The 26997-nt window shown below is 40.4% G+C and overlaps 1 protein-coding gene across 1 annotated transcript in view; it reads left to right on the top strand.

The window, feature by feature from the left end:
- The window catches only part of SORCS1 (sortilin related VPS10 domain containing receptor 1), a gene marked incomplete at its 5' end in the record, with an annotated part of 298352 nt that overhangs the window by 203309 nt on the left and 68046 nt on the right, over positions 1–26997 (top strand). The window contains 3 exons of the mRNA XM_080620246.1: positions 8848–8912; positions 19256–19374; positions 22285–22374. Of these exons, the coding sequence (XP_080476372.1) occupies positions 8848–8912; positions 19256–19374; positions 22285–22374 (274 nt within the window). The remainder of the gene's footprint in view (positions 1–8847; positions 8913–19255; positions 19375–22284; positions 22375–26997) is intronic.

Here is a 26997-nt window from a genome sequence, read left to right on the forward strand (position 1 = left end):
TCTGATAAAACCTGTCTTTCCCTTACACTTGGAAACTGGTGATGATTCCAGTACAGTGTTACCCAAGCTTGCTGCTTGCAAACAATAGAGCTGACTTTAGGCTATTTAGATCTGTGTTGTTTATAAATGCAATGCCAGTATCCTGTGCTGCATGGAATGACTGGCTGGAGTCTGTGCTGGCTTGGGACTCTTTGCACTGTATTACTCTGAATGGGACAAAAATGCCTCTTACCTCCCTGTATCCTCAAGCCTTAATGCAGTGGATGCTCTAGTTTTGCGTATCCACAGATTTTGCTCTTAGCTTTTTCTGAAAGGTTTAGATAGACAGGAAAAACAAGATTGACCAAAATGAGCTTTGCAGTGCAAAACAAATTTTCATAACAAAAGCATTAAATTCTTGAGGTAATTGCAGAGATAATGCTGGCATTGAAATAAAAGTAAAGGCGTGACAATGTTTTTTTTTGTTTGTACATTGCATGTGTATAGAATTTGTCAAATGCTTCACTCCTGTTTATATTGACTAAATTGTGTCCCTACTCACGGAAGGGGAATTTGAACTAGGTGATCTTTAAGGTCCCTTACAACCCAAAACAGTCTATGATTCACCTGAGTAAGCCTTTCTGGGCTAAGAGGCCCCAATCTGGTGGATGCATAAGTTGGTGTGTTTTGGTTTTCACTATTCAGTAGGTTTATCTTAACAAAAAAGTATTCAGAGATACTTCATAAATAAGTACAGACTCCCGTGAGCTTCAACGTCAGTCTCATCCACTTCCCCCCATTTAAGATCTGCAGAAGTAGGCAAGCATCTGGATACCAGGCTCAAAATCTTGATTTGAGGGCTAGTCCAAAGCAGAAGCTGCAGTGCTATGCAGTATGTCTGGAACATGGAACATGTCAGTCTTCAGAAGGCATTGGACTAAGCAGCTGATTTCTCCATTTGCACCTATAAAGGGCAGCCCTTGAGGCAGTTGCATGGTATAGTTACCTCTGGATTTGTCTATATCTATGTCAGGAAGGTTTCACTGCTGGTTTTTGTTGTATGTTTAATGAGCAGCATACTGTGTCACCAGAGTTGACTTGTCATTCTTTCTGTAATTGACTTCCTGGCCTCCTCCAGAGCATACTGACTGGGCCACAGCACTACAAAAGGCCAGAAACATGCATCTTAACACAGTGGGAAACCATGATCCTATTAGATTGTAACAGCAGAGAAGCAGTAAATAGGGTAGGTTGGGTCCACTATATCAGGTAGCTGTGTTCAGGAGCTATAATTAGAGGGTGCCTTCCTCCTTCTCTCCTTTCAACCCAGTAGGATGTCTTAAGTTTCGTGCAATATATCAAAGAGATATAGGACATGAGGACTATCTTAAAATCAGGGTCTAATCATGGTAACTGAATTCTATCCACTTAGCTTAGATCCTCATTTTAAGAAATTCCTCCCACCCAGCATTACCAGCAATAGATACCTATCTCCCTGAGAATTTGCATCAATCTATTTCAGAGTTTTAGGAAGTTTCCTCTCTGGAGCATCCCACAAAGGGCTGTGGTGTTACTGCAGTGGGGGAGAAGGCTTGGTTTGCTACTGGCCTCAAAGCTGTAGGGTATATGGACATCATGGGGTGGAGCGCAGTGGATGATCCCACTATAGGGTTAAAAAGTTATGGTGAGAGTAGACGTGACTACCCATGGCCTGGAAATCACATCACCTGTTTACCTACTTATCTATTTTAGTGTTAATAGCAACAGCCATCAGTTTTTCTGGGCCAGTGTTGTGAGGTGGCACAACTAGAAGTTGGGCTTTACTCACTGAACTGCTATTTTTTCATCAATTCTAAAGAAAAGGTGACAAACTGCATAAAGCATACCACAGGATGGATTTGGCCCAATGGCTGCCAGTTGAATTGCACAAAATTGTATCCTTTCATCTAATTGGACAATGTGGGAAAGAATAGTGCAGAGATGTAGCAGGGAAAATCTAATTAGATTATTGCCAGGGGAGATTTATTGGCCAGATATAAAGAAATGAAATGCTGATTTATTCCTGTCTGGAATCTGGTCCTTTGTTTCTAAAACATGTCTAGATAATATTGTTACGAGATGTTAAAGCTAGATAGCAATCTTTACAGTGTGTTCCAGGAATAGTGAAATGTGTTAAATTTCACATAATAGGGACTAAACAAACCACAAGAATTCCCTCTCACACTAAGCTCCCTGGGGGCAGATTCACAGACCTCTGCAAGTGAAGAGAAAGGAACAGAGTATCTGCAATGTCATCATGGAGTCAATAGTAGTAAAAGAAAAAGGAGCCTGGAGGACTCGCATGCTCTATTTTTGTCTCTGCCACATAAAAACTGTGTGATCTTGGTCAAATCAGTTAGGTACCTGTGCTCTTGACTAATCAGTGGAGTTTATTTATATAGCTGAGAACAAAAATTTTCCTCAGCCCTGCTTTCTAACTTGGTCTGCTGGTCTTGTACTTTTCCATAGGTCTTGAACAAATCAGTAGCATGCAGGGAAGGTTACTTAAAGGTTGATTGTCAAGTACTTTTGTATCTTTGGACAAAAAGCTCCTTGTTCAGTGCCATGTGTTACTATTTTTATGAATGGCAATTAGGATTTAAAGTGTTACAGAAGCATCAGTGGAACCAAAAAAATGATGCTACTGAGGACTCTGTGGACGTCATCCACTGTTGTTGTTTTCACACTGTCCTTTGAAACAAAAACCTGCTGTTCAATAAGTTGGAATAACCTGTCAGTTTTTTAACATGAAGTAGCATGCTGTGTCCCAGAGGCAATGGGGGAGCTGATTTTGCCTTGGCAAGATTTACGGTAAGGGATTCTCATGAGTGCTGAGGCTAAAGGAAGATAAATCCCCAAAGGCAAATTATACCAATAATTGAATTACAAAGCCATTATCGTGTGCTGAACAGAGCAACTTTATGGCTCTATTGTGACAGGATAAAGCTTGTTAGAATATTTATGTTCATAGGACAACTTTGGCATAAGGATCTTTGAGGGTATGTTCTCTCTTCCACCTGTCTGTTGCAGCTAATTAGCCTTTCTGTGTAATGCAGTATATGTAGAGATGGAGGTGTGCTCAAATTGGGTTGGGAAGAAGGAATGCTGAAGGTCAGGAGACATCTCAAAAGAAATAACACAATAAGCACAAAGTCATCTGCAGAATGCAGCTATAGTCTAAAGTCCAGAAGGAGAATCAGGACAGGTTTCAGGAAGTGAAAAAGAGGGCACAAAAGCAAATGATGAGGGGTCAGTCAGGATTTTTGAAGTGATGTGCCGCTTTTCTGTTTGGTGTTGCATTGCAGCCACTTCTGACCTACTCTGAGTCAGTGTCAATCAGCTCAAAATGCCCAGAACTATGTGGATCTCGTTGCACCCACCTTACTAGAGTCATGCTGTTTTCTGTTATTTATCTGCCATCCTTTGCTGCATGAACAAATCAGACGTTATTCTCTTCAAAAGAAGGTGAGGGATGGTTGTAGGAGTCCTAATTCTGCATTTGTTCATTTCCTCTGAGATGTGGGAAAGCGGCATAAGAGCTCTCTTCTCATATAAAGAACAAATGACATTCACACTGGTTCTGTCTGTGAAAAGGGCATAGCATTTCTATTCTTCCAGCTTTCATTCTGGTCCATTTGCATTAGAGAGTCTGTAAAATAACATTGTCATTTATTGCCTAGCTTAAAAGACCTTTGATCTTGGCTGCTGTGATCATATATGGTACAAGGAATACATATGAAATGTTTGCCGTCAGTTTTCTTGTGCATGGAGTCCCAGACTGTGTCTGAAGTCAAGTATCCAAAACCAAGGGCACCCAGCCAGAATGCACAAGCCCTTGAGATGGAGCCCTGATTGTCTGGTGCTTCAAGTTCTTTGTTTATTAAAAATGGTGCTTTGAAGTTAAGTACACCAAGTGGAAGGTTTTGCTGTCTTCACAATGATGCCTTTTTGCAGTTCAGAGTGGTCTGACTGCCTTGCAAGCCTCATCAGTTCCCAGCATCCATAAACAATTGCTTTTGTCCCTAGAAGTGAAAAAAGATAGAAGAGCTGGAAACCCAGCATAACAGGGTTTCTATTGAATTTCCTTGGCTCACAGGAGCTAACAGGCCGAGGAAGCCAAGGTTTTAGAAATGTTTCAAACAGAGAGATGGCAAGGGGTTGGTCACTACAGAAATACGCCAACTAGCATTTGCCGTGCGATGGGAAGTGCCAAGCTGCTTTTGTTTAGTTCAGGCTAGTTCTAAACCAGAGGATGATTCGGGGTCTTTTCGCTGTGCTGCTTCTCACGGTGGATGTAGAATCTGCATTGAGCAATTACTGCACTGCAGCCAGTGATATCGATTTGTGGAGCTCTCAAGTGCAGATGACTATTTGATCATGATTAAAATTTTAGAAAGCAGCTTTGTAATCGGACTGTGGGGGTCCTACATTTTTCATAATGTGAGCATCTTCTGCATAAAGGCAGCGGGGTCACTGCCTTGCTCTCCTCTTGTCTTTATAAATCCTCTTTTTTTTTTTTTTTTAAATCCTCATTTTCCTCAAAGATATTTTTTAATGTCTTTTTTCTTTCTCTTTTTATTTTTTCAAAACACCCAGACAATTATACCAGCAAAACTCAAAAAGCTAATCTCAAAAATACAATAGACAGCATTCAGCAAAACCTGTTGCAAGCATATCCCTGGTGTACTGAAGTTTCAGGGAGTATTACAGAAAGCCTGAGATTAAAGGAACGGACAAAGGGCATGCTGGCATTTTACCATAAAATGAAAACACAGACCACAGCAAGAAGAAAAGTTTGTGGATATATAAGTGATTGGTCTTTGGGAATGAATGCTGAAAGGAAAGAATAGAATTGAGAAATATGAGAAGAAAGTGCTGCCAGCTTAGTTAACAAAAATTGCTCAGAATAGGACATGGCCAAGTTTTGGACTGCTGTTTATTTTTAGAGGAATTTCTGAGAGAAATCAGAAACTCCATGAGTCCCAGAGTGTTGTTCATCCGTACCCTTGGTCTTTGTAGGATATTTGGTTTCCAAGCTATCAAAAGCACAGTGCTTTTCCTTTCTTAGCTTGTGAAGTGTAGCTTGACCAGGTTGCTTTGTCTATGTGCACAAAAGATGGTGAAGTAGAGCAGGCAGTTGTATCATGTTAGATTCACTGAGTTTGAGGCTTTGGTGTTGCCTAGGGCAAATCCAGCATGTAGTTTCCTCTTCCGTATGTGAAACTTATATATTTATTGATCACTCTAGTTTTGGTATAAGAACCTTTGAACCCCGTCATCAGTCAGGACTGGAATTTCTTTGTAATCAGTTAGGTTTATTCATTTTGTTTTATACTAATGTTATGGGCTTAACACTGTTATTTAATAATATTAGGCTTGTAGATGTACTGTGTCTTCCTAAGCTTCTAGGGATGATTGTGTTTTTTTCCCCCCAACCAAATGAAAAAGCCAAGAAAATTCACTAATAGTGTAGCTGCATGCTCAGTGGTGGTGTGATAGATCTGGTTGAGATACTAAAAGTTGAAGATTTGTGATATATATTCCACAGTTCCTAACACCTTGTTTCCAGTAGGTGCTTTAAGAACTGATTTACCTATGCATGTAAAGGGTGTTCCTGTCCTATAGGGTGCATGTTCTCAGGTACAGTGTAACCAAGAGGATTATATTTATCTCCTGTACATGCTCACTGTGGTCAGTATTGCATTCTGAATGTCTCGTAGGCTTTTACATTCATATAGTAAATAATAAAGCTGAGGTAAGCTATATAAAACATAAAACTCTCAGAGAAGGCAGCCCAGGACATTCTGTTTCTCCTTTACTTACAATCCATAATCTATCTGTAATTCATGTTTTGAAATGTAGGTAAGCATATTTCAGGTCTGTTGTGTTACTTGCTTCAGGACCTTTATGTGATCACATGTGATTGACCGTAGCATAGCACCTTATATTCAATGGAGATAAACAGCCCTTTCTAGGATAAAGCTTGTGTTCTCATGAAGTCAGATTAACACCATTCAGATGAACCACAGTGCAAAACTGTCTGTTTCTCCTCACTGCCTGCAGAAAGAGTTGTGTGTGATTATCTCAGAGTTAAATATCTCTAGTATATAACTGGGTAAGATGAACGTTACTTTTATGGCTTTTCAAGTGTTATGGAGGGATGCATATAGAAATATCACAGGGCTACCATGGAACAAGACAGCATGATACAAGAAAATAAGACATTAAAAAGTTTTGGTCAGAAAATTCTCAGCAGAACCCGAATGGAAGTGATATGCTTCTGGATGTCAGCTGTGTACAGCTAATACTGAGTTGAGCAGATATGTATTTGTATTTTGCCTGTCCTTTGCAACTGGTTGTTTGTGTTATTTTTATTATGGGTCTGAGCGTGACCTTGTGTTGTCACAAGTAAATTAAGCCTATTATATATCAAACCAATGAAATGTATATTTTCTGTGGGAGAAAGAAAGATCTAGCAGATAGGAAGACCTAGATATGGTTCTTTCCTCTACCTCGAATGTCCTGTTTGACTTTAGGAACTCTCTTAGATTCTCTGCACCTTACTTTTCATCGTTTGTCATCACTTTTCCTATTTACAGAGGTTAGGAGATCTCAAAAGAAAGCAAGCCCTTGAATAGATGAATAATGTTTATCACCAGTTATGTTTCAGCCATCCTTGTTTTGTACATCCTTGAGACATTATGGCTTAATTCTTCCTTGAGTTGAAGCTTCTGCAGTCCCAGTAACTGACTGTCACAGTGTGAAAGTAAGCAATATGCAGGTCACTACAGCTGTAGCCTCCTAGCTTTCAGGGCTTAGTGGGTCCAGATATTTATATGCTGCTTTTAAGACATTTAAAAGTTTGATGTAAATTATAGCTCATATCACAAGTGAAAACAGCAATCACGTCTCATCCATCAGTGAGGCATCTCATTCTGAATTATCAGGCTTTCCCCAAGAAGATGCAATAGAGGAACATCAGAATAGCACTGTGAGGAGGAAACTCACAAAGAACCTGACTGCAAACTCACAGGCTTTTATTAGGACAGCAGGTTCTTTGCTGGATGAATACCATTGTTGCATCTTTCTGAGGAGACAGTGTGCAGCCTGTGGAATATAATCCGTGTTTCTTTGGAGAATTCACATCCCCCTGGGGCTGTGTGAGGTCAGGAAGAGGAATGTGCTGCAAAGCTGTTCTGTGTCTTCTGTAATTGCCCAGTTCCAGGTGTGCTTAAAGCCAGCTTGAATAAACAAGAATAAAAAGGAGATATGCTAAATTACAAGCTTAGGCCTTCTGCAGTTTTTAAGAGGTGCTTGTCGCTGGCATCTGTCTACCTTGAACTGAGTTGTAACTAGCAGGTCCAGCATTTTGGCCCTAAATGTGTTGAAGTTGGCAAGTGAAGGAAGAATGCTTTAGGAAGCTACTCACTTCCCACCCATGTGGTATCAATTATCAGGAAGCAGATATTTTAAATATAAGTTGTCAAGAGAAAGGAGAAAAAGACCTTGCCATAAATGTTATTAAAAATGAAGAAGACGTGAAAGCAATGCTGGCTCAGTCTTTTTTGAAACTTCCATTCCCCAGCAAAGGAGAACAAATATATTCAAACCTTTTTGAGCTAGAGAATTGCTACAGATCTTGTCAAGCATAGCTAAGGATTAATCAGGACACAAATAGTCTTGTTAACATTTTTATAATGGTTATTAGGTAATGTGCATGATGATTAAGGGCTGGAGCTGCCTATGATTGCAGTCAGTGGGAACAGAATGAAGGTCTAAATTGCTGTTTGAACTTCATTTTTTATTTCCTGAAAAATAATGAGGTTTTGAACAGAACAACATCTAATTTATCTATCACTAGAAATGAATGTTTCTCTTCCCTCATGCAGCTAGTAACTTGGAGATCAGGCAGCTAACAAGAAGCTGGTTGTTTAACCTTTAGCTGTAATCTAGGATTATGATCTGGATGATAGGACCAAGACCAGAAACAAGACTGATTGTCAGGAACACTGCTGAGGCTGCCTTTTTTAATGAGATTAGCACACACTTGCAGCCTGTACTGCCATAATTCAGACTGTCTACCAAACCACAGGCTATTTGGACTGTCCCAGGGAGTTGTCAAGGCCAGCAGTGGCAGTGCAGGGGAACCTCAAAAATGAAAGCAAAGCTTGAGTCCAAGAACCCCTTATTTGCAGTGCTCATTGACTTTATGTTGTTGGTTGTTAATTCAGAGTGAATGAACAGTCATTTTTGGAGTCAATCTGAAATCTCTTTTATTAATGGAACATTGTTTTTATTAGATCAGAAGTAATAAAATGTCCTGAGATGAAGTGGGGTTTTAAAATATCTTAATTAATGAGAGAACATTGATCATTAAGAGTGTCAATTAAGCAAATGTGCATAAAATGTCCAATATAAAGGAACAGCTATAATTAGTATGCTGGCAAACATTATTATCCCATCAATTAAAGTCTTCTTTATCCCACCCAGAACTGAAATGCATCGTTCTGACCAAACCAGGAGACACATAAGAGTGTCAGGCACCAACAAGAACAGAAACAAATTTCCAGGTGGAAATAAGTGAAGTACAGGGATCAGAAATAAAGAATTCATGAGTACAATGGCATTGACTCGATAAAATGGTAGATTTTTTTTTCAAATTTTCAGGTTTATTTTAGGGAAAACTCCAAAGTACTTTCAACATGATCAGCTCTTACTTGTGAGTATGAGTTTAGGTCCAGTTAAATAGGACCTCCTGTGGAATTAATATGTCAGACATTCATCGTATCTGTTGTTTTTAATGCCTTTGTATCAATTTGTCTTTTACAGGTCTATGGTGGGGTCTGGTAGAGAGCCTGATCTCGTGCACCTGGAGGCAAAGACAGTGGATGGTCGTAAGTACATCAGCTGTCAAATATTGCAGTATGGCCTGTCTCAGCAGCAGTGTGGCAGTAAGGCCAGGGCAGTGATTGTGCCCCTGCCCGGGGCACTGGTGAGGCTGCACCTCAAATCCTATGTTCAGCTCTGGGCCCCTCACTGCATGAGAGACATTGAGATGCTGGAGCGGGACCAGAGAAAGGCAACGGAGCTGGTGCAGGGCCTGGAGCACAGTGTGATGGGGAACAGGTGAGGGACCTAGGGTTGTTTATCTGGGGAAGAGAAGGCTCAGGGGGGACCTTATTGCTCTCTACAACTGCCTGACAGGAGGATGGAGCCAGGAGGGGTCTGCTCTCTGCTCCCAAGGAAAAAGGGATGGGACAAGAGGAAATGACCTCAATCTGCACCAGGGGAGGTTTAGATGGAGATGAGGAACAATTCCTTCCCCAAAGAGTGCTGAGGCACTGGAACAGGCTGCCCAAGGCAGTGCTGGAGTCACCGTCCCTGAAGTGTTCACACACCATGTAGACAAGGCCCTCAGTGACATGGGTTAGTGGTGGCCTTGGCAGTGCTGAGGTAAGGGTTGGACTTGATGATCTCAAAGGTCTTTTCCAACCAGGCTGATTCTATGATTCTGTGATTCTGGACTCCCCTTATATGCTTGTAACCGGGCAGTATCATGATGGAAATCTGGCTTATATTTATAGATTCACTCATTTAATATGAGGGGTTTGACTGATTCAGGGCAAGTTTGCCAGAAGAGAAGTTTTTCCAGCAAGGCAGAAAGTTGGGACAGGCTGTGAAAGGAGCTGAGAACACAGTAAGGAAGAACAGATGATAAGCAGTAATTAGCATTAGTGTATACAGCACTTTTCTTTCTTCCTATGTGGTTTTGTTCCTGGGAACATGGCATTGGAGAGAAGTTCCTGGATCACAAAGTCTAGCTGTTGTTGTTTCACACAGTGCATGATATCACCTTGATCATAGCTTTAGAGTTTTAACAGACCAGGGATACTGTGCCTTAGGTACTACCTTTGAAAATATGTAATTTATCTAACTTAGAAACCTTTTAATGATCAGCTTAAGTGTATTCTTTACTGTTGTTGCTTGTCCTGTTGTTGTCCTTCACTTTCATCAGCTCCTCTCCCTCCTTGCTTAGCCTCTTGAGGTGCTTTTCTCCATTCCAGAAACCTTCTTTACCTGCAACTCCAAAATATTCTCCTAATTGGCTGTAAATTCTCTCAGGCACCTTAAGCCACCCGCTGGCCTTTTCTCCTCCCACCCATGCTTCTTCAAGGTTTATCTTTGAGCTCCACTGCTTTTACAGATCTTCCTCTATGGATTTATTTTCCACAACACTGGATTGCCTCAGGAAGGCATCAGACCAAAAGCCTGACTGCTGTAGAGCTTGTCATTGTAATTCCATATTGTTTCCTCTGTATATAGCAGCTTTGCTGCAACAGAGCAAGCAAATATTTGCCATTTGCAATATATAGGTATTAATGATGCAGTCAATTAATGCCTTTAAAACTGATAAAATTCTCCCCTAAGTTGTACCCCCAAATGCAGTGGTATTACTTAAAATGTGCATTTTGTCACTGGAAACTGACTGAAAAGGTAACTGTAAGCTAACCTGGGGTTTAGCTCATTGAAATTTAGCATGAAGATGAATTTTGACAAGAAATAGTTGCAGTATAAACCATAAAGTTTAAAAAGTCTTTCCATTTCAAGATATTCAAGATTAGTAAAAGTGAAAGAATGTATTATCTATTTCTTATCCTTTATGATCTCTGATTATTATTATTTCTCCTGTCAAATTCACTTACCTGGACATGGAAACAAGACTGAGAACGTGAGGCTTTCTCTGAACATGCTAAATGAGAATGAAATATTCCAACAGGGCTGTCTGTTTCAGCATAAAATATTACTGGTTTAAGGCATTAAGAATTTGAGGTCATTCAGATGAGGCACTACGGCTGATGATTAAGGATCTGTATTCTTGTGCTGCTTTCAAGGGATATTCAGCTCGTAGTGAGCACAGAAAGTGGCATGCTCCAAATGTCTTGAATGGTCTTGTTTGAGTTCTTAGGCTGTAATATGAATATTTTGCACAACTGTTGCATATTTCTGCAAAAGACTTCTTGACTGCTTAACAAATTAGCAAGCTTTATGACAACTTTTAATGTGGAAACCAAAAAACAGGTAGATGAAACTAGCCTCACTGAAGACTCAGGCATGTTAGTAAAGAATTATGGAATAAAAAATTATTGCTTATCAACTGAGCTCTAGTAACTGATTCTGTGCACTTATATTGGCTTAGTTGTGAGGCAGCATAGCTGAAGTTTTTCTGTTAGTGAAGCTGTAACAAATCTACTGATGTAAATACAGCGATGGTGCCAAACTTTCAGCCAGTGTGACCCCTCCTGCAAACCACTCATTCAGCTGATACTTCTACTCATGAGTTAGAAAGTTTCCCAGTTCAGCACATTGCCAATATAAGAAAGTGTGTTGGATTTTCAGTAAGTGCATACTCTGTTTTGCCCGTAGTTCCAGGAAGCATTGGTCTCTGGCAGAGGACTGTGGTGGGTAGCTGGAAGCAGTAACCTTGGAACATAGCACAGGATTTTTTGCCAGAAGATATTTGGTAGCATTGCAGGTCGCAGTATTTTGAGACTGAGACAGGCTAAGTGTGCACATAGAATCATAGAATAATTAGGGTTGGAAAGGACCTTAAGATCATTTAGTTCCAACCCACCTGCCATGAGCAGGGGCACCTCACACTAAACCATGCCACCCAAGGCCTCATCCAACCTGGCCTTGAACACCGCCAAGGATGGAGCATTCACAACTTCCCTGGGCAATCCATTCCAGTGCCTCACCACCCTCACAGTAAGGAATTTCTTCCTTATATCCAATCTAAACTTCCCCTGTTTAAGTTTGAACCCGTTACCCCTTGTCCTGTCACTACAGTCCCTAATGCAGAGTCCCTCCCCAGCATCCTTGTAGGCCCCCGTCAGATACTGGAAGGCTGCTATGGGGTCTCCACGCAGCCTTCTCTTATCCAGGCTGAACAGCCCCAACTTTCTCAGCCTGTCTCCATACGGGAGGTGCTCCAGTCCCCTGATCATCCTTGTGGCCCTCCTCTGGACTTGTTCCAACAGTTCCATGTCCTTTTGATGTTGAGGACACCAGAACTGCACACAATACTCCAAGTGAGGTCTCACAAGAGCAGAGTAGAGGGGCAGGATCACCTCCTTCGACCTGCTGGTCACATTCCTCTTGATGCAGCCCAGGATACAGTTGGCTTTCTGGGCTGCGAGCGCACACTGAAGCTGGCTCATGTTCATTTTCTCATCGACCAACACCCCAAAGTCCTTCTCTGCAGGGCTGCTCTGAATCTCTTCTCTGCCCAACCTGTAGCTGAGCCTGAGATTGCTCTGACCCAGACGTAGGACCTTGCACTTGGCATGGTTAAACTTCATAAGGTTGGCATCAGCCCACCTCACAAGCGTGTCGAGGTCCCTCTGGATGGCATCCCTTCCTTCCAGTGTATCATCCAAACCACACAGCTTGGTGTCATCAGCAGACTTGCTGAGGGCGCACTCAATCCCACTGTCCATGTCACCGACAAAGATGTTGAACAAGAACGGTCTCAACGTTGATCCGTGAGGGACACCACTCATTACTCGTCTCCAGCCATGGCTAAATTGAGCCATTGACCACAACTCTTTGCGTGTTCTTTATCCACCGAGTGGTCCACCCATCAAATTGATGTCTCTCCAATTTAGAGACAAGGATGTCATGTGGGACAGTGGCCCATTACTGTAGTTATCATAACCAACTTCATGTATATAGGTCTGGTAGCTACTAAAGCCTTCTAAGAACTAAATCAGTTTCCTCTTCCTGGATGAAATAACTATGACCCTCCAATGGATGAACAAATGTTTCTCCTCTGAAATGAAGGTCTGTGACTGCCACTGGGGTGATGGGCAGAAGTGTGCTGAAGTGAGAAAGATACATTTTTATCAAGCTGAGGGTAATTGGCAAGTAATTTTTTGTGGGTTTTTTTGTGTTGGCTTTTGGTTTAGGGTTTGTTGTGGGGTTTTTTCTCTTCTTGCATCTACTTATTTATACTTTGTTTGGAATATCTTTTTTGAGGGTTAACCAAGTGTAAAAATCCAGTAAAGGGATTAAATTTGAGCAGGTAGACTTGCCAAAACAAGGCAGGGAGAAAGAAGGCGAAAAAAGGGAGTGGTGTGGAAACAACCACACAATCTGTACAATAAAATAAAAGATCCTGAAGTGGAAAAATAAGGGCTAAGCAAAAACCTGCTGAACTCAATACAAATAAGAAAAAACGCCTCATTCTTGTGCTGGTATCTTTTCCAGCAGAAGCTGAGGAGTACAACTTCAGTTTCGAGTGAGAAGTAGAAATGTCAGCAGAATATGATGTTAGCCCATCTCCCCGGCAGGGTTCTTTGAGAACATCTATCAGCAGCAACCTTAGTATTGGGCTTTCCCTGCTAGAAAACCGATAACTCTCTGTCTCTGCTCCATGATTATGATCTGTCTGTGCATTTTATTTATTGTGTTTATATACATAATGTAAAAGGTTTACCAGGCCCAAAATAGGAGTGTCTTAGCAGGCATAAATCAGTATAACTTCAGTGGCATGATTTACACCTGCTCAGGATCTGGCTAACAATACTGTACCTCAGCACACGTTCTCACTACTATTTTTTTTTTCCTCAGCATCAGAAAACCTTTGGACTCCTACACATAGTGTGTCTGATCAAACTAGGGTGCAAATAGTAATGAACAAAATGAGTACGGGCTCTGCAATTTGTTTGTATTGATTGAGATAGATTTGCAGGGCTAAACATTGCCATTTATGTTTTTATCCTGCTGTGTAATTTTGGAGAGTACTGGGCAAATTTTATCTTCTCAAATGTGATTTTTTTTTTTTTTTATTTTTTAAAGGCTTCAGGCCCAATCTGTGTCAAGCTGGGGCTGAGAACAAAGTGGTAAAACTGATTTTTCTCGTTGGAAGAAGTTCATACGAACCTTATCTTACATTTCCATTTGTACACTTGGGTGTCCCTTGTATTCCACTTTGATTTTGGAACAGGATCAAAGGCAAGCCAGCAAAGTCAGCAGGAATAGTGGATAATTTTTGCCTGTTTTCAGGTCAACATCCTAGTAAGACATTAATCCCCTACCGTTCTTAACCACACAATAAGCTTCTCTTTGTTACGTTCACCGCTGTAGACAGCAAGCAGAGTGACTGGTGGAAGTTAAATCTAGGTTTGCTAAAATGCAGCTTGAAGTGCTTTCTTCACTGCCCATTAGTTAATGACATGTGGAGTTTAGGTTTGTAAAGAATACACAAGTCCTGAAAGATCCTTAGTTATGGGCTTATCTCATTTGAGCTAGAGAAGTTTATCCCAGTATTCAAGCTAATTGAAAAGGGAGGTAATTTTTAATCAGGTGATGCGTCAAGAATAATCCAGGCTGTTGGTGAGAATTAGAAAGATGGATTCCTACAAGGCATTTGGAGACTAACTGGGAACCCACTGGCCCTCCAGAGAATGGCAAAGCTGACTCAGAGGATGTCTGAGTAACAGTTTCTATAGGTGCATGTCAAGAAAGCCAATGTATGTAGATAGGTGCTGACTGATTTTGAGTTTTTAATTTATAAATTATTTTTTCTTCTTAAATATAGGTGAAAGAAGCTAGAGGGTTTTCTAATATGCTGGCAAAAATGTAAAGAACTCCTGATATTTGAAAAGTACTTTTGATTCGTTTGCTTTTCTTCTGTTGCTCTGATTTACACAGCAACTTTTCATATGGAAAGGTAATTTAGGTGCTGCTGTGACTGCAAGTAAGACCAAAGCCTCACCTGGGGTCAGCAGGCATACTCTGCTTGCTGATCAACAGGGACTGAACATCTGGCCAATAGTGTCTGAATCACAAAGTTGTGCAAAGACTTTAATTTCTGTTTTCATAGAAGGTTGCTAAGAAGAATAATCACTACTTTGGAAAAAACCAAGCAGGCAGCCTGGCCCGGCAATCTTTTTCTAACATAGCTAGAGATGAATTAATTCCCATAGTGCCCTAAACCTGTGCAGTGATTTTTTATTTATTTTCTTTTTTTCCTGGTTCTGATTAGTATTTTTTCTTGATCATGATTAGTATTTGTCCTGCAGAATAACATCTGTTAGTTTCTCTAATTATAGGCTTATGCCATAAATGGCAGAGGATATACTTCCCCATATAAAGAAAAAATTCCTGACTATGACATGCAAGGAAGAAAGAGTAGCAGCAGGACAAAAACAGATTTGTGAGTAGTTAGTAAATGGGATGGCTTTATTTCACTGATCTTCATTAGTGGTTAATTGCTTTGCAGTTGCTCAGTCCTGAAGAGTCCTGAATATATTTCCATATTACAAACATTTCACAAATCGACATTCAGATCAGATGGAAATGGATAAAGAACAGTTATTTTGTGTGCTTCTCAAAAAAGGAGTAGAAAGATTAAATTATGGAAGAGCATTTAATTAAATTGTGGAACTCATTTCCTGAGGAGGTTGCGAATGCTGAAGGTGTACTTGGACTACCAAGACAACTGGACAAATTCTTATGACCTTTTCTAGGCTTCTGTTATTAGTCACTGTTGGAGAGGGGGTACAGGCCTGGGTCTTTCAGTGACATTTGTTGCTACTGTGTTCTTGTGGTTCAGGATGCCAGTCATCCTTCAAAAGCTGCAACTACCCCTAATGTCTAAGCTACTCAATTATGAACTGGGATACTCCATAGAAAATCTGGAAGACAAACAAGTCATAGATTATATAGATGTTTTTTGCATAAACTCCTGATTTTTTTTAGTGGATTTATTTGTAAAGATAATACTTCCTCAATACATTAAAGACAAGAAAAATAAAATTTATACATTTTCAGTGAGTACAGTAAATGTTTTCTCTAATTCTTCTTGTGATCAAATCAGGTTTTCAAAAGATCTACATGCAAGCATAGACTAGAAAGCAGTGAGTATTAGGTTTGATATACTGTCCAAAATAGCACTCAGCAGCAAGTATCCTGAAGATAGTCCTACTTTGCTTTAGGAAGGGGTTTGAAACTCTACTGTGTACATTTGCAGAGGCTCACCAACCTCCAGTAACAACCTACAACCATCCATCTCCACCATCTGAGCCAAGAAATGTCTCAGGGATAGAGGGGATGCATTTCGCTTGGGAACATATTAACATTAAGCTTGAGCTAAACAGAAAAGACTAAAATATTTCATGGCACAGTGTCCCTCTGGGTCTCAGCTTTTGCTGTGTGTTAGCATTTGCAATTCTCTTTCACCGCTGAAAGATTAATTTTGTCAGAGGTTTCCCTTACAAGATGTCTCCTTCATTCTTGCGCTCTTGTGACTTCTTGCTTCCGCTTCAGAAATAGCTGTCGTTCCCCGAGAAGAATCCTACCCTAGGTGTCTAAACCTGTCAAAGTCAAAGTGTCTGGGGGTGTAAGAGCTGGGAGTTGCTATGTTCTTCTCTCCAGGCACAGCGTGACTTTTTTGTTGTATATTAAAAACAGCAGCTGTTATTGGAGGTGAGGGTTCTGGAAATGAAAAGCATAATGTACTAATTACCTATTGCAGGGAAAACATCTGTGCGGGAAAACTAATGAAATTAATTCTAGAGCCTAGCAACTGAATACATTAATTGACATTAATTAATGCTAAATTACAAAGCTCTGCCAATGGAATCACATAAAATGTCCACAAGAATCAAATGCCTTGCTCCCAAAAAAATCCTTGTGTTAATTTGAACACAGCAAAACTTCCCTTAGGAAAAAGGAGGGATCCAGGTACTACAAGAAGCTTGTTTTTCCTTCTTTCTGTCTCCCACAGCAGAGGGAGCTTTTCTTGGTGTGCCCATCTCAGGGTTTGGCTGTTTGGGAGGTTAGCTTAAGCAATTCCAGTGCTCTGCCCTTTAGTAGTTATTACTGGCATTTTAGAATTGAAGCTGTGGAGAATTGTACTGTAAAAATTCACAAGAATTGCCTTAGTAAATCTTCATCAGTGGTGCAATCACTGCTGCACAGACTCCTGCGATCACGGCAGAAATAGACATAGTCCCTATTCCTCTGTTAAAAGAGGATCAAAAAAACTTAAGTCATCTCTGATGGATGTCAACTTGGCTTGCTCTTTAAAATCTCTTGTGGAGGAGATCCTCTGATCTTCTTTGCTGGCTGGTCCCAGCAGCACCCATCGTGCTACCTCCCTGTGCTCTCAGGATAGATAACCCAACGGCACTGCAGTCTGTGTTTCCCAGACAGCTGATGTGCCTTGTGGAAGTAGAAGGAGAGAACGGTGTTGAGGGCAAAAAAGGAAACAGGGTGGGAAATGGAGATCTGATGCTATATAGCTCTGTGCTGGGCTGATTTGATCCCATGTGTGAAAAGCCACCCAGTTTTGCCAAAAACTCAGGGGATAGTGAAGTCACATATTTCAACTGTGATGCTGCTTTGTTTAAGCTCAGGATTGGTAGGAGTTTCACTCAGGAACCTTCTTGAGAGAGAATGAGAGACCCTATCTGCAGTACTGTGTTCAGATCTAGAACCCCAGTGAGGGTGGTGTAAACACTGGAACAGATTGCCCAGAGTGGTGGTAGATGCTCCCATCTCTGGAAGTGTTTAGGGTCAGGCTGGATGGGGCTTTGACAAACCTGGTGTAGTTGAAGATGTCCCTGCTCATTGCAGGGGTGTTGGAACTAGATGGCCTTTGAATATACCCCTTCCAATCCACACCATTCTTCAATTCTGTGAATGTAGGGGTAGGTGTGAGGAGCTGTCCTTCATGATACAGTGGACTGAAATAAACAGGAGCGGGAATTGTTTGTGTTGCAGGTGAAGAGATGCATGCCTATTCTCCATCTTATGACAAAGAGGGGACATGCTGCACCACACTGTACTACTGAGTGGTGGAAGAGTCTCTGGCCTCCTTGTCACCCTCCTTCTTGGGAGAAGAGGGACAGAGGGCTGAACAGCTTAGAAAGAACTTTTCTGAGCTCACTGGAATGAGCAGGCTGGGAGTTATGTCGTTCCCTGCCCTCTTGTGGCTAATGTGGAAAAAATCATGTCCCTCTGAAGGAAAATGCATTTTGATCATTCTGTCCAGGGTGTATTAATTAATGTTTTGCAGTGAGCTGCAAAAGCATAAAATGTTATAAACTACAGTGACTAGTAATATTTAGCATGTTATATATTCCAAGAACTCTGCAAATGCTGGGGGAAAATCATCCTTCACCAAACTTTCCTGAAGGTTCATTACCCTGCAGGCCTGTTTCAAGCAGAAGTCAACAGCCCTTAGAAGGAACGAAAGAAATGTCAAATGATAGATTTTAATTAAAACCAAGATTAAATATGAGATGGTAAAAATCCAGCCATTTCTATTTCACTGTAAAATGCTGCTTCTCTGATCAGAAGGTGGTAATTATATAAAAAAGGGGCTGTGCTTCTCCAAGAAAAAAAATCAGAAGTAGTTCTAACATTAAATACCATATAGTGTTTCTGTCATATACATGCTAATGCTAAATGCCAGAATCCTTCTTCCTGTAAATCGGCTTTGTTATTAAGCAAAATGCAACTTCTTAATTGATCTGAAAGAGCCCAGATTTAATACTGAGAATCTGGTTCAGTATTCTAGGATAAACTAACACCATGAAGAAATTAGAACTGTTTTTTCTTCAGGTGATGGATTATGACATGAACACCCTGCGGGGCTTCAGAATAGGAGATGAGGGCATCTCATACATTTAGGCCGTTTACTTTGAAACGTGTGATTGATTGAAACTGCTAAGGCTTCTAGTTTCAAGAGAGTGTAGAATGATTGCCCGGGTTGTCAGAGTGCACCTACCGACACTGTCAACGGGGAGCTAGGTAAAACCTCTGAACTGGGGTGGTCTGAATTACTTTCCAAGGTGATCTCTGCAGACTGTAAGTGCTGTAGGGAATACAGAAGTGTGCCATGGAAGGGGTTCTCAGTGGTGACACTATGGGACAGTTTTCCGCATACCTGTGTATGCTCTGGACCTTGGCCATGTTCTGTATAAACTCAGGATGTGACCACGGAGAAGCCATCATGCTCTACAGAAAATCGTACACCGTGGGGATGACAGGGAAACTGTAGAAGCTCAGTACAGAGAGCATCTGTCCTGCAGAATAGACTCAAATCTTTAGATCCACAGTACCTTTGCGAGTCAAAGGACTTGAGTTGCCTCGGCTAATAGGTTTGTGACAGTAGGAAGAATCTGTGCTCAGAATCTCATGTGTCTTGGTTTTGTTCTTATTCTTTCAGATGCCCAGTACATCACCTGCAAGATGCAGAACTGCAGTGAAGCCACTCACGGCAAACCATTTCCAGGCTATATTGACCATAACTCCCTGATTGTCCAGGATGATTATGTCTTTGTTCAGGTGCAGAACACCCTCTTATTCATTTCATTTTATATTATATTATTCTATATTATATTATTTTCTCTTCCATTCCTGTGCGTACATGTGCATGTGTGTTAGCTCCCAACTAATCAGACAACACTGGATCCAAATAATAAAGGCACTGAGTGAATTGTAGAAGTTCATTATAATGCTAATAGTCTTCCTTTTACCTCCAGTAACTTGTCACTCTAGGGTCACAGTGTTGCTGCCTGGAGCATCCATCGTACATGCTGGAGTGCTCTGTGCTACTCCCTACAATGCTGTCAGCACTCTAGGGTTACTGCTCTAACCTCCCAGCTTGAAGTGATGTGTCGGTCATCTGTTGTTAAAGGGAATAGACCAGAACATTTTTAAGCATGAGAGAGAAGTAGAAAAGGAGGGAGGGAGTCAGAGGAGGAACCAAAGGAGTAATCAGGCTTTATTGTTATGCCTCACTTGTGATTACAGTGAAAAGGCTGAAGATGAGATGTACTCAGCCAAGCTGTGTTCCAGGTGGGACCTGGTGAATACATAACTACTATGGGTTTCATTAGGCTGCCACCAGTGTCCATTTAATAGCAGCTGAAGAGGACAAAAATAACAACAGAATTGCAGGGAACATAGAGGTGAACTGGAAATCATCAGGACTAAACAGGTTTTCCAGACAGTTTATATTCTGCTATGCTTGGGAGTGGAGGGAAGAGAGAGGACTGATATTTTAAATTGGGTGAGTTGATTGCTAATTACTTTCAGTTAATGAACTCAGTCATAAACTCTAGTCTAAATCATTCACTAATAAATCTGGGGGACATACATTTCAGAATAACTTTTGTGCCTAGTGTGTCTGAAGCATAAAAGAAATGTTTCTGCAGTAAGAAAAACAGGGGCACGTATCACTCTTCACCCACGCTCCCTCATTTCAGAATCACTGTGTGTTTGTGTCTTGAGCTGGGTAATTTCTCTTCGTATGTGAATTGATTCATTATTTCATCACTTGATTTTGTGCTCTTCAAGATTGTTAGTGTTCTCTGTTCTGACCTGATGTTACACATGTAAAGAATCAACCCCTTTGCCTCATCTGAAGTTAATACTGGGGAGATTGTCTGCCTTTCTGTATAGCCCTTGTATGTTGATGCATTTTTCTTTCTGTCTATATAAACTGCTCTATAGTGTTCCCAGTGCTGTCAGTTTTCAGCTTTCTTCCACCTTTGTGCTAGCTGCATGGTGCAAGGATGAAGGAGCATATGAGGAGAGGCAGCCTTTTATGATGTTCCCCTTAATACCCAGTGGGACTCTGCACAACTTTATATATTCATGTTCATAATGCAGTTTGAGAGGGTATCATGTAATATCTGGATTTTGAAAGCTCCCATTTTAATCCTTAGACATCTTAAGATTCTTAAATATAACAGGTCAAAGAGATAGTGCTTGCCAATCATTAATAATTGATACTTACAGGTATGAAATAAGAATACTGTAATCCCTGGAAACAAAACCTTATGCTTTGTTCAAAGTAGACAGTGAATTCACTGTTGGCTGGTAATTTAAAATGGGATTCTTCAGGTGGTTACATATTTTTCGGGATGTATCCGACTGGCAAGGAACGGCTAAATAACATGCTGTGGCTGATGTTGGACTCTGCCTTATCCCAGGCACTGTTCTGCAGAGGATGAATAGTCCTAAACCTACCAGACTGTAAAAGCTTGGAAAAATAGATGAACACCCTGAGCATCCTCCCCAAGCCTTCTCTACCTTCCTTGATCTCTATCTAGCTTTTCTGCAGTAAGGCTGCGTTCTTATTTGGAATGAGAATTAGTAGGCTGAAAAGCATGAGAATAGGGGAACGTGAGTTTATTTCTCCCACTACACTGTATTTTATTTATAAACTCACACTCTCGTAGACAACGCTTCTGGACTTCCTCCCCCTAACTTTTGCCCAATTCCCTTAAAAAAAAAAAAAAAAAAAAGTTGAAGAGGTTTAAAATAAGAAATAGTTCTTAATAACTCTTATTATAAAATAAGAAATAGTTCTTATTTTACTTCATATGGTATGAACCCAGCCTCTGTCTTGCATTTTAAACTACTGCAGTGCATTTTAAAACACTTACTACTAAAGAAAATTCTTGATAAGCCCAGATATCAGGCAATTAAAGCAAATATCTACATAGAGATATTGGAATATTTGTACTTCGGTATCTTTCATCCAAAGATTTCAAAGTACTTTACAAACATTGATTATACCTCAGCAGCCCTTGAAGCCAGATAACATTGATGGCTTTTTTTCTTTCAATTTCACACCCCTTTAATATGTGATAGGAAATGAAACCTCATATTGTTCCAACCCAGCATTTTCAAGGTCTTGTCATCAGTATTTAAAGACTTAAATAAATGGCCAGATTCACAGAAATACTGCATCAACTGAGCTGTGAATGCTTAGCTGATCTTGTAACAGATGCATCTGATGGCTTGTGGGGGGCCACACAGGAACCAAAGCTGGAGGCAGAAATAGAAATCAATCTTCATGTCTGCAAATCTGCTAATCTAACCAGTAGCCTGTACAGCAGCTCTGCAGATAGCAAAGAGACTGTATTGTGGTAAAGCAGAAGAGAGCTATGGTATCAGCAGGTGACATAATGGTCCAAGTGAAGCCAGGACTTCACTTTCTCCAGTCTTGTACCTGAAATTCTGGCCTTTGTCTCCCTTTGCAGATAATAGGTTTTCTCTTATTTTCTTTTTCAGCCACTGTCGGTCGGATCAATGTTTATTCATCAGCTGTAATAGCGCTGCAATTTTAAGCCATTGCCACCAACACAGTGGTATTTCCCTTGACAGCTTTAGCTTGATATTTTCCCTGATAATAAAAAAATATTTTATAAAATCCTGATGATAACTCGCCTGCTTCTCTCATAGCTGACATCAGGAGGGAGACCGCATTATTACGTTTCTTATAGGAGGAATGCATTTACACAGATGAAGCTGCCAAAGTACTCCTTGCCCAAGGTAAGTTGCTGTTGCTGAAATGCCCATATGAACCTTTGATTGTACAGAAATTCTTTAATCCAACACCAGTAACTACAAGATGACATGTAATGAGTGAAAACATTCTTCTTTAACAGAACATTTGCAAGCAAGAAAGGACTGGAAACAAAGTCAGCTCTATGGTTAGTCAAGGACATGAGCATGAAATATAGATCGATACCACAGCCCATGTTAATTACCATTTCTTTATGGTTAGTTAATTAAGTTTTAGAGGGGACGCGCTTTTTTTTTCCCCTTTTTTTGGTCTTAAAGTTCCCTTCTCCTGTCCCTAGCCTGTGGGTTGCTTTTTGTGCTCTGCCTCATTAGCAGATTTTAATGGGAACCAAGCAGAAAGACATCTTTGTGTGTCTGCTCCATACCTTCCCTCATTAAGAACAATGGTGAATTAGCATTGGAGCTTGAAAGGCTATTGCTGCCTTTTAGAGCTGATTTTTTTTAAAGACCTATCTGAAATGTTAGCTCCATTTTGAAGAAATCACCATTTTGCAGCTGGGCTTCTAAAGCTCCTAACTGCTAACAAAGACAGGGGTGGGCTTTTTTTTTAGGCCTTCTCATTCTTGGTATAGTCTGGCTTCAATGAAATTTAAGCTCAAAGGTAGCAAAAGATCTTTTGGATTCTGTTTGAGATCTGACATCTATCTGGAGACAAATGCATTCCCAGAAGGTAAGCAAAGAATGTCAAAAGGAAAAGGAGAAAGTGCAAGGTCAGCCTGTTCCTAGTAGTTGAAAGTGTATCAGATTTTGTAGGTGGAAATATTCAAAGGGATAATTCGGCTAACATCATAGCAGGCTGTCTTTGATTCCTCAAACCAACTGATCTGTTTATAGTAGATTGACTGGGTGACCTTCATATAACCACACTGCAACTGAAACCCTGACCTTCAATGCTCTGCCTTACTTATTTTGCTGTGGCATCTTTTGCTTCTGTTTGTATCACCTGAAAACCTAGCTTACAGGACATTGAGGACACTACTAGAAGAGAGGGTCTTCTTGGCTCTGACACAGGAGATCTGTGGTCTGCCCCAAAATCTTCATTCACATTTAAAGATAGGTTGGTTTGAAACTTCCTGCCCAAGCAGGAAGGAATTACTCAGATCAAATTTAAACAATTGTTATTTGAAGTAGCCCTTAGCAAAGGAGTTGCATTTTTAGCATCCAAATTGTCATTTACAACATCAAAATTGTCATTTACAGCTGATTCAGATCACCTGTAGAGAGGCTGCTTGCTTTGAACCGGTTTTCTGCTTTAGCCCACACTTTTCCACATGTTCACCTTTCCAAAAAGATCTCTGGAGAGCCAGGGAAAATGCACTACAATTCAATTGCAGTGTGTTCTCAGAGAATAGAAACTGGAGCTGTACAATGATGTTTTTTTACCTAAAGAAAAAGGCAGATATATAAGGATATAAGACGCTTTATCACAACCTCAGGATATCTTCAAAGACTGAAGAGCTACATTTGGCTTGGAAGAAGCTACGGTGGAGCTGTGGCTGTCTAGAAGGCTGCTATCAAAGCAAGATAGCTGCTTTTATTAAAAATGCACAAAGCATTATACTATTTGAGGAATTGAAACATAGAGATTCTCTTATGCTTAAATTCTCTTTTATCTCCTTCAGCTAAGAAAGAGGGGCCAAATATGGTAAACAGGACTACGCGACTTCTGGAATTGAAGATGGAATGTCAAGCTTTTTGTCTTTCCATGTTACTCTTCCTAAGCTGAAAGGGTGTGAAGGCAGGCACCTTTGGCAGGTGATACTGCTGCTCAGGCAGGAATAGCCTACAACAAATCAAAACTAAAATATTCTTGTTGGCATTGATAGCCTGGTAGCCAGTTTGATTAAAAGCCTAAATGAACTTGAAGCTCTGTCCTACAAAAGTTCCCTACATATGTACGTTTACTGTGTAAATGGTCATTCTTGAGGCCTGTTAATTTCTGCAGTGATACTGATCTGTGGGTTGGTACTACCTATTCTGTACCACAGCAGCACAGTGTGGGCTCTGTCACAGACCTTGTTGTGTCACTCATGATAATCCCCTTAAATGTACACACAGGATATATTCATTCCATTTTAGACCAATGTACTCTGCAGACATCTGTAAATACTGAAGCAAGCCAACCAATTTCTCTTTTAGAAAGACCTGTCCTTAACTGGCACTGGGCTGAATACTGATGGAACGGGTGCATGTGGCACCTCTGTTTTAAATTTATCACCTTCTTTCAATCTCAGGATGCACATCCTGATGGAAGAAGCAATAACCACAAAAAAATCCTTAAATATAGACCTTAAAAAGAGCTGACAGTCCCAGTAATTGACAGGATAATACAGGCATTACACATTCCTTTTATTTAACTTGCCAGGAAGGAAAGTCTTGACCAATTTCAAAAAGAGCAATTGAAGCATGTTTATTAATTCAGAAAGCCTTTGGTCATTTGAGTAGGCACCTGATCAAACACATGCATAGATTTGGGCTCTTACTTTTGTCTTTGGAAACGCAAGAGGGACAGGTAGTAGAAATGCATACTAATGTATTTCCACTATGTGTTGGAACAGAGATAGAAAAACTCGGCCTCTCACAAGGCAGATGCAAGGGGAGCCCCTGAAGTCGATGACTGGGAAAGGTGGCTTGCTTCACATTCCTGTCCTCTTCTCTTTCTGCAGGGAGGTGAAATGTACATTTCTTGTAGTAGTGGAAGGTGCAGTGAAGCTCTTGCTCCATATCAAGGGATTTTTTTAATTATTATTCCTCCCCCCTAAAAAAACAACCCTCACCCTGAAAAAAAATAAATAGTAGTGAATGTGATTTGCAGATTAATTTTCATTTTCCCAATGTGAAAGCAGAAAATTCCTGATGTTGGTCAAAGACCTCTTTGATGCCCATATGTTGATCCCTTCCTGTCAAAGCTTTGCATGTTTACTGCATCTATTGAACAAGGCCATATTAAAAAGGAAAGTTAATTGATCCCCAAACGCAAGCAGTTGGAATGCTGTCCTTGTTTTGTTTTCTGCACTAATAATATATATGCTATATAATATATAACAAAAATATATGCTAATTCTGTCTCAATCTCTGCTTCTCCAGGCTTAAATTCCGTCAGCCTTACTGAGATCTTCTTTAGACTTGAATCTTACAGCATAATACGATCAAACTCAGGAAGCATCTAGTGAATAAATTAACTTATTTGCTTCTTAAGTATTCATGTAATTGCTTTTAGTTTTCCCTGGTGTTGATCAAAATATCTTTTACCTCTCTCCTCTAGTTATTACAAAACTATTTATAAAAATGGTAAGTTAATGAAACTGTACGTTCACCAGACAAAATAGATTTTACATATAATCTCTATGTTTAAATAGAGAGGGCTATCCATGTGTTTATCAACATATTCAGAAGTTTAAACTTGAGATTAGAGCTGCGCTATCCAATATTGCCTGAAGCACACTGGGAACACCTACTCATGTAGATCTACCATCAGGGTAGATCTACATGATACAGGGTGACAGTCTGAAATAAGGAGCTTCTGACAAACAGCTGCGGCACCAACTTCTACTAGCACAGCTGGAACTAAGACAGGATATCTATTTAGAATCACAATTAGTAGAAGGCAGTGGTACTTGTATTGCCTTTCATGATGCCTCAGGATTTAAGCCAATCTGTTCCTCCATAAAACCAGACCATCTTCTGGGATGTATTTTTCTTCAGCGCAAAGAAACGAGTAAATCAAGTGATACTCATCCACTGCATACTCATATGTGGATCTGGATGAGCAAACAACTGTTCTGAATCTTAACTTCACTTTCAAATTTATGGATCAGATTTCTTCATTATATTATTTTTCATCTTTTTGTTGCAAGGGTCCATCTGAAGGTGTTAATTTCTCCTACAAAGCCACCAGAAAGTCAATTGCCAAGGCTGTTATTAACAGAAGGAAGAAGTAGCATCAGATTCCAAAGAGAATATTTTCTGATATAAAGTTCCCAGTTTTGCATATAGAAAGCTCTGGCTGAGATTCATGGAAGCAGAATAACCCTGGGATATCTGCCCAAACCAGACAGAATAGCTGAATCTTCTGGGAATCACCTAGTGCAAAAAACATTTATTTTCCTACCACAAACATTTATTTTTGCGGTACCAAAGAACTCAGAAGGCTTATGCTAGGCAGATAGAAGCTAGGAATTTCGTTATAAAAATCTCTCTCTTAATGGCTTTTTCCACTGGATAGTGATTTCTCCAGACATTGAAAGAGCAAATTGGGTTTAATAGTTTCTGGTTTTTCCTTAACTATACAATCTCTTCATTGCTTCCTGCCTGCTGGAACACACAGATCAAGCAGAGTAAAACAAAACCTTACTCACGCTAGTGATCTAACTAAAAATCTGCTATCTACATCTAGCAAGGATTCGGATTGTCTTTCTGTTACATTTCTTGGGGGTTCGGGGTGTTTGTGGTGTGTGGTGTATTTAGCGCAGTGCCTTCTAGTCAATGCCATCATTAGAAATAAGAAATAACAGCAGCACTGGCTGCAGACATTGACCCATTAGATCTTCCTTGTATCAGTTCCCAAGCATACTTGGTTTCTGAATGCTA

Source organism: Psittacula echo (assembly GCF_963264785.1).
Source record: "Psittacula echo genome assembly, chromosome: 6".
Taxonomy (NCBI): domain Eukaryota; kingdom Metazoa; phylum Chordata; class Aves; order Psittaciformes; family Psittacidae; genus Psittacula; species Psittacula echo.